The following is a 9,012-nucleotide window of genomic DNA, read 5'->3' as shown; positions in this document are numbered from 1 at the left end:
TTAAATGTGTTAATATTGAAAGTGACCACAAGAAGTGGCATGGGAATGATTATATGAGAATACAATACGTAAATCATGTTTTAACATGAATGCTTGAATAGATAATACATTATTCTCTCATATTTTATGCCGTTTATTAAACAAACACGAGTGAAACTGAAGCATATATGATCATAAGCTAGAAATTTATGGATCATGGTCGTTTAATATATTGGCTTGACCGGTTGGACCATTCCGAGTCATTAATGATGTAAAAATATTGAATAAGCAGAAGATTCTTCACGGTAATTAAGCATACAATGTTTACTCTCAACATAACTTAATTATAACCCAACTAATTTGGGGTGTAAATCTCTAATATACTACGGAAATGACAAATGGATACGTCTATCCCAACATGATGCCATTTAGTGTTTTAAATCAATGCATCGTCTAAATGGTTATCAAATTCGCAACTTCGATTATAGCAAGCATATTATTCTAGACTATTTTGATAAATGCGGTGATCATAATTCCCCGTTTTAGTAATGATTATGGGAATAAGTTTTACACGCGACCAATGTTGTTACAAAAATTGCTTTGGTCCTAGATGATGAACAAACGACAATGATTGATTGCAAATCCAATAATCATGAGAGAAAAAGTTCATATATATATGTTAGAATATGTTTTTTATATGATATATTAATTCACATTAGGCCAATAATTTATAATATTTCTCCCCATTAAAATTGGTTTCGGTATGGAACCAACATACATCCCATGTATAGTTTCCAAAAGTGTGGTATACATTGCAATTACTCCACCACAATGCACAAATATGGGACCTCAATGAAGGTTGGGAATATATGTTGGATATGAAAATTATTGATAACTATGTAGTTGGAGTCATCAACGTGGGATTCGTTTACGACTCAATATTGATTTTTACTTAAAAAAAATAATATTTCCAACATGAGGGGGAGATAAGTAGCAGTTGGAAACTAAAAAGTTGTAATAAATTATCATTATGCTTATGTCATATTGATCCTCAAGTTAAAATGTGTAAACCAAAAGTTCAAAAGATAATTCATTTACAAGAATTAACAAATTAACTACCAGATACATTCGCTGACCTAAATAGAATGACTAGCTAAGTCACATATAGCAACTGCTCCAATTAATGTTATTAAAAGGACAACCATACATTGATGATAAGTCTATGGCACACCAGAAGCGTGATATATTATTCGGTTCAAAGAATAAAAATCCTCGAAAATGGAGGAAGTAATGAAAATGGTTGAGTCGAGGTATAATAAAAGATTCTATTTAAGAGACGATATACATGAGGGTTCTAGAAGAGAACCTTAGGTACCTAATAATAAAAGAGATCTCAATAAACAATATCATGTCTATATATATATGGAATCGAAAAAATCGACGTCGTTGAAAATTTTGTATAGCGATTGAAATAATGAAAACGTTGAAGATCAAGAACTAAGTTCTACCGATAAATGAGATATTAAATGATGCAAATGATGCAAAACTCAATTTTCTCACGAATTTGCTAGTTTTTCGACAAATGATCCATACAACAAAATGATGTAAAATCTATGAGATATAAAAAGAGTCTTTTGTGCGAAAGCGTGATAAGAAAAATAAAATTATTCAAGGTAAGACATAATTAATTGCACAATGATGAAGAGATATATTCTTCAGTTGTGGATGCAACCCAATTTAATCCAGTATTACAAGAGAGAATTGATATGCATCTAATAAATATTATGACAATGAAATTTGTCCTTGAAGGATTTAAGACGCCAAAATCATATTAAATAAGTTCTCAAGAACAATATTATTGCAATATATAAAATCTAGATTTGGTACATGAAACATCTGAAGGATGTAATTCATATGCATCAATTAGCATATGGTTATATTCAATAAACTATTTACAATTAGCTACATATAATAATGGTACATTATAAGCTAATATGAATATGATGTATTTGATCCATGTATGGAGTATTTTAATATTAAATCAATAATATCATGTTGATGATTGCAATATATCTCATAAGAGATGGTATGCAGGTTGAGCATTTATATATAGATATGTTTACATTGACATCAAGAAAATGTTGAAATATTTTAATACACATAAAGTTCATATCCAAAAGGATTAGAGGATGTTAATTAATTTGAGATAGAATAGATTACCCTTACTCTAATCTATATAAAAATTATGAGTTAAGAAGTACCATAGTAAATTGCAATTGATGCAATGTTTTTTACTAGTTAGACACAACTATATATATTATTGACTAATATTTATTGGTAAGATATAATTTGTTTGAATTGAAGAGACAACTAAATAAGCTAAACAATAGCTAAAAAATATATTTGATACATGAAAGGCATGAAATATATAAGCTTATATTTTACTAATCCATACAAAGGGGTTGGTTAGTCATATTGATGCACGTAATGTAACATAGCAAAGTCATGGATCAGATGGTACTTATTTACAAGATGAGGGCCTACAAGTCACTTCTTTACAAGATGAGGCACTACAAGTCATAGACGAAGATTGTACATAATTCCTCCAAATAAGGAAGTGTATATTGCATGATCAAGTGGCGGATTGTTAATTAAAAAAGTCTTAAACAAACTTTTCCAAAAGATCAGAACCCGTCACTTAAAGGATATATAAATGAGATGGAGTATTATACGTGTTTCACTCTTTTCCCTTAGCTTTTGTCTTGTACCAATGGGTTTTCATAGCAAGGTTTTTAACAAGGCAATATCAGAAGCATATAACTTTATCACATGGATAGTCAATGAGGAGTGTTATGAAAAATTATGATTTTATGACTATCCACATTCTAACCCCCACATTATCATTAAATTTGTATTAATATTATGACTATATAAATAGAGGGTTCTTGTATTTGATCTTAAATACTCAATGAGAAGACTTCTTCAATTCATCATTCTATACTATCTCTCTATATATAATGTTCTTATGTTTATCTATTATGAATGTTGGATGCTAATAGGTTGTTGTTTTACAACAATATCTTTGTATTCCTTGCCATTTTTTTGTTTGTTAATAAATCACGTTGGTGTTGATGTACGTATTGTAGTTGGTATTGAACACAATGGCACGAATAACAAGTTCATAATTCATTTTTGGAAACTCAAAGTGTTCTTCAAAAATAGACTCCACTTAGGTGCTCGCAGTGTTTTGGAGTACAACAGAAACACGCAAATGGGTAAGGTGTAATGGAATTACTTAAGATTGACTGTGAACTACCTATTTGGTGGATTTGTTTTCATATTTAAGGATAATGGTAACTAAACAAATTAATTTTTTTTTAAAATTCAACCTTAATACGTAAAGTCAACTGTAAAAGAAATGTTATTCTTAGGTGACTTATTTTAAATTTTAAAATATTTCATTGTAAGTAAACCACAAAATTATAAAAATATATTCTTTACCGAATTTTTTAGGATCCATCCCAAAAGTTTATTTCCTTTTTAATTGTCTTTTCATTACTTTCTTAACTATAATGACAACTATATCACATATTTCAATTACTTTCTTAAATATAATGACAACTATATTACGTATAAAGATTATTTTAATATCCCTTCAAAATTGGGCTTCTCTTTTAATTGTAATAAAAGAATACATATAAATACGGGTTTTAATTATAACTATCTATTTATAAATTTTAACCATATTTATAGTGTTATAATTATGATATCTATGTTAAATGAATAATAAAATAATTCTATATTAAAAAAATATCACTGCCTGATTTAAGTTTATATATCTCAAACATTTGTATAAATATAATATTAATTTTCCACTATAATCACATATTTATTATAATAACATTCATTATAAATAGATGTTAATATCAAATGCAATCATATGCATTTTCTATTATTTTCTATTTTACTTAATCTTCTAATCACTTGCTTTACTGGAGAATAAAAAATCAGTTTTGATTCATAATGGTTGTATGTAAGGCCTCAGACCCGGCAACCTTACTTTGTCGTTGGATTTACTCATAATAGTGGAAGCACATACAAATAGCAACGGGAACTAAAACTATTTACATAATTGCATCTATCTCTATCTATATCTTCAATATGGATAGCCTCGCACGCACCTCAAGCTCACCACATCATCAACCATACGTGCATGCATACTAAAAATTAGCTAAACGTTGAGTGAGTTCTAACATTTCTTTCTTTCCGAAATGATCAATTTAATACAATTGACATGTGACTCTTCCCTATCCGAAGATAATTTTAACATAACCTTTAATTCTTACGCATTCATTTATGTTATTACCTTGCCTTCATCATGCATATCGGATCATGTACCGCCGTTCATACACACTAGTTCTGCCATTAGTATCCATAGTTGGACCATATAATCACATAACGTATATTTATGCATTTATTAACTACCATACCATGCAATCATACAATGCACATACTCATTAGCTACCAGACTTAGTATTCCTAATTAGACCATTTATTCATTATATCCATAACTGGACCACATTATTCTTTGTATCCATAAATGGACAACATTATCCTTTGTATCCTTAGCAGGACCATCTTATTGTAGCGTCCATATCTAGACCACCTTACATGTATAAAAGTATTCTATCAATCAATACATTGTATCTATAACTTGACTACATTACCATAGCAACACGTGCCCTAAACATAATATAGGCTTTTAGTCATTTATTGTCTTCATGCCCGTGCTTTCCTTTCCTTAACACGCTATCATGTCCATAAATTGAACATCCGTCTATCGTATAAGCACTTGTATACGACCCAGGAGCATTCATGATGTGGACAGGTATAAGGTACTACGACTCCCTGATGTCCACGTCATGACTTACTCACATTCTTCATACATATTTAACATAAAAGAGTTAATTATATTTATTACTAGTTTACAAATTTAATTTCTTATATTAAACATGTCACATTCATCTTTTATCTTATTTCTCGAGTATGCATACATCCCCGAAACGTTTAAAGGTAAAAAAAATGGCTAGAAACTCACCTGAATCCATAAGTGTTTTGAATTAACTTTAATCTCCTTTAACTGAGCACGACTAACTGTTTTAACATATATGCACGCGTTAATTAACTATATAACTGACTAACAAAACTAACCAAGCTAGCAAATTAAGTTAACCAAGTTAACGAGGTTAACTAAGCTCGCTTGATAAACTAGGTTCGTTAGTTAAGTTTAGTTGATCTAACGGGGTTACCTTAATTAACGAATGTAGCTAGACTTACTTAATCAAGCTAACGGGGTTAGCTAAGTTAGCCTTAGGTAACGAACTTAATCAAGCTAACGGGGTTAGCTAAGTTAGCCTTAGGTAAGGAACCTTGTAATTTAAAAACATCTAATTCTTTTTCATTATATTTACTTTTATTTATTAATTATTTGTTTTGATAACGGAGATATCCGCGTCTTTTTAATTTATAAACTTTAACGGGTTTAGTTACCGGACTTAACGGGATTGACTATTGAGGTTTAACATGTTTAATTGTTTAGTTACCCAACTTCTAGTCTTTAATCATAACTGAGGTGTTTGGGCTCACAGACCAGGCCCAATTGCTTCCATGACCATGTTCGTTATTCACAAGTCGGGTTTCGGTTCTGGATATGGTTTTTCAGAGACATGGGTTTGGGTTCAATGTTCGGTAATCAGGAATGGGTGTTCAGGTCTTGGGCTTGAGTGTTCGTTGATCGGGGTCCGACCCAAGTGTTCAGTGATATGGGCCTGCTATGCAAGCATAGTGTTCATTGCCCTAAAAAAGATAAGAACATGCTCGATGCTCACTAAGTTCGATCCCAATACCTCTCAGATTCAATCACTCAGCCTTAACCACCGAGCTAACACTCTACTATGTTTAAAGATTCATTTCAGTTTTTCTTATACAATGGTTTCGATGCCCCTTTCCTTTCCTTTCCATATCTCCTTTTTTTCTTTTTTATATCTATTTAATTTTCATTATTTTCATCATCATTATTATTATTATTATCATCATTATTCTTATTTAACATCTAGCTCGTTTAGGATAAAGTTCGAAACGTACCTTTTGAGCTTGGTTCAACTTGAATCTTGTATAATACTAAATCTAGATCCTCATTATTCGACACGAACGAATACTCAACGGTTGTATCTTGTTCTTGAACTTGTATTAGATACTATAGAGAAGTGTGCGTTTTTGAAGTGTAGGTGAAATGGAAATGGGGGCTAGGGTTTAAGAAAATGGTTTAGAGGTTTATATACCCTTAAGCCCATGGATTCCAAACTCATATTCATTCTTCAAGCGCATTAATTTCAAGTCCATACTCAATAACAATATTTATTATTTCAAAAATAAATAATAAACCTTCTTAAACATAATAATAAGTTTCTAAATTATATTTTTAAGAAATCAGATGTTACATTGCAAGGCCAAGGATTTGGTCGCGCAACTGCTGTCAAGTTGTATGTCTGACACATAACCAATGCCTTCTTCATTTTGTTACACCAGTATATATTAACAAGGTTTTTTATTTTAATTTTAATTATTTGAGTTTGTTAAATTTTAATTGTGAACATTTATATTTTATGTTGGTAGGTCAAAATCACTCTTGAAGTATTGAGTAATAACATTGGGTTTGATTGTGATGTTTGTGGGGTCGAATGCATTGGTGCTGAACAACTGGAAAACATCTTGGTGGTACGTAGAAAACATTTGTCGACAAAGCCAAACCAAGTTAATAGAAAGGTTGATGATCATGCGGAAGCCTGTTGTGTTAGCTAGTATAAAATATGGTTTATAAGGAAATATTTAGTAGTTTATGAATATTATGACTTTACGTTAAAAAATTACGTTTGTAAACATTCTACTATGATGTCTTTCAATCCAAGGCCTAACCTGTATCCATGAGCCTCATAATCGTTCGGAGTTCGGTCCCATAAATATAGCTATCCGTCCCCCCTTACATCAATCCCAAGAGCCTCTTATCCATTCTCATTCAATCACAACAGGGTAGCAAATCAACAGAAAAAATTCATAACTGGGTTTAGGGATAGTCAGACTCGAACTGATGACTTCCACTACGTCAAGGTGACACCTTAATGCTGATTTAATTAGGTCATTTAGTTTCACAAACAAAACCAAAAGGGACTCCTCCCTTCGATGGATTATATATATCATATTATTTAGAAGCAATACAGATCAATATGATCTTGGATCATGGTGTCATTTTTTTAATTATGTCTTTCAATATCATGTTTCTATTTGATTAACACATGCAATTATAAATCATGTTCTCGTCTTAACTAATATATTAAAAGAAATCTTGTCGTTTAAAATTATATGTCTTTAGTTAATGATTTATTTTTTCCGCTCGTGTCGTACACGGGTCAACAACCTAGTAAAAAGACAAACAAATTACATAGATGAAAAGTCATGGATGTTACATCTCTGACCACCATTGCATAACCATCCTTGGCATTTTTAAGGTCTTTTGGGTGAGCGCACACAATTCAACGTATACGAGGATTGACTCACTCAGATACCCCTTGTCACGGGTCAATCTTTTGATGCCTTGTGTGATGCACAAAGGCTAGCCAATCCTACTCAGATAAGATTCCAATGGTTCCATCTTTCCTTGGACTCGTCAGGCGAGCGACAACAACTCGCAACCAATGCTGCGTCAGATGTACAAGTACCCCCGAGGCTTAAACACCTTCCTATCCTATCCTACTGAGGCCGTAGCCGATAAAGTCCGAGACTAGCCAGTTTGGACTTCCAGTGAGTCAATTATTTAGTCTACGAAAAATGGGTGCATTGCATATTTGGACTTCCAGTGAGTCATGAAACTAGTTTGGGAGAGAATTGATCAATTTACATCCAATACAATGAAATTAAACACACAAACTTTTATTAACTTAAAAAGGATCTTATTATTTGATTTAAACACAAGTTTATATCCTAACTAGGAAGTTCATTTATTTCATAAAGTTCACCAGGAAATATTAGTTTTAGCTTTGTATTTCTTCCTAAACCATCTTCTCATATTTAGCCTTGTATTCCGTCCATAGTTGATCAACAGGCTTTCCAGTTAAATTTTGAAAAAACGAGACATCGTACGTGTTCCTCATCATATTGTTCAGCTTGGCCACAAAGTCTGGAACAAGCCCATCACAATACTCAAGAAATCGGGCTGTGAAATCGTACCCTTGGTCCCATTTATCCCCAGAACCCGGTGCTGCAAAGCCCGGTGGGTAACAATTTGCTTTCAAGATCGTATAATCCTCGATCCCTTCAACCAATGGAACAGGGGCCATACCCTCCGCATCCCATTGGAAAACATGGGTCATTTCATGGTGCAAAAGGGACGTGAATTCCCATTTCAAGTCCATTGGCCCGGGGTAATCCCGTAAATAGATCGCACTCACGTTAAACATATTTCCCCAAGTGATTTCTTTGGCTCCAGCGATAACCTTGATGTAAACTTCTACAATGTCTACGGGTTTCGGTCGGCTGGTGTGTTTTGTTTGAAAATGGTGGACCAAATGTAGTTGTTGATCTCATACATTATTTGTTTTGTGTATGGAATCCCACCAATAACTCTCTCGAATTTGATGCCACCACCATGATTAGGGGCTTCGTTAATCACTACGTAATTCGGCTCGGTTGAGATTCTAGTGAAAGAGAAAGAGAGAGTTAGGATGATACACATGAAAAAGAATGGGGAGCCATGGTTAAACTATCTCAAGGCGCATGGACTATAAATCCCATATATACATATTTATACAATTAAAATAATAGGGGAAGGATCATAAGAGAACTCCTCCTTAAAGAGAGAATTTGAAAATCAATAAAGAACTCACAAACACTCAATCCAAACATTAATTTTTAATTCAGAAAACCTCATTTGTTTTATTATAAAGTTACATTTTTAAAAGAAAGTCAATCGTGATATTT

The 9,012-nt window shown here is 32.3% G+C and overlaps 1 protein-coding gene across 1 annotated transcript; it reads right to left on the bottom strand.

The window, feature by feature from the left end:
- Positions 1–8,084: 8,084 nt before the first annotated feature.
- Positions 8,085–8,405, bottom strand: LOC143529123 (uncharacterized). The gene has a single exon (XM_077024985.1). The coding sequence runs from the start codon at positions 8,403–8,405 to the stop codon at positions 8,085–8,087; it is 321 nt and encodes a 106-aa protein (XP_076881100.1).
- Positions 8,406–9,012: the final 607 nt, after the last annotated feature.

Source organism: Bidens hawaiensis, unplaced genomic scaffold (genome assembly GCF_021521415.1).
Source record: "Bidens hawaiensis isolate Kalapana, Puna unplaced genomic scaffold, B.hawaiensis_p1.1 tig00008481_1, whole genome shotgun sequence".
Taxonomy (NCBI): Eukaryota; Viridiplantae; Streptophyta; class Magnoliopsida; order Asterales; family Asteraceae; genus Bidens; species Bidens hawaiensis.
The sequence above is the reverse complement of the archived record's forward strand: the minus strand, read 5'-3'. Positions and strand labels throughout refer to the sequence as shown.

Excerpts from the sequence above, each read along its gene's own strand:
- LOC143529123 (XM_077024985.1), bottom strand. The coding sequence starts at position 8,405 with ATGACCCATGTTTTCCAATGGGATGCGGAGGGTATGGCCCCTGTTCCA.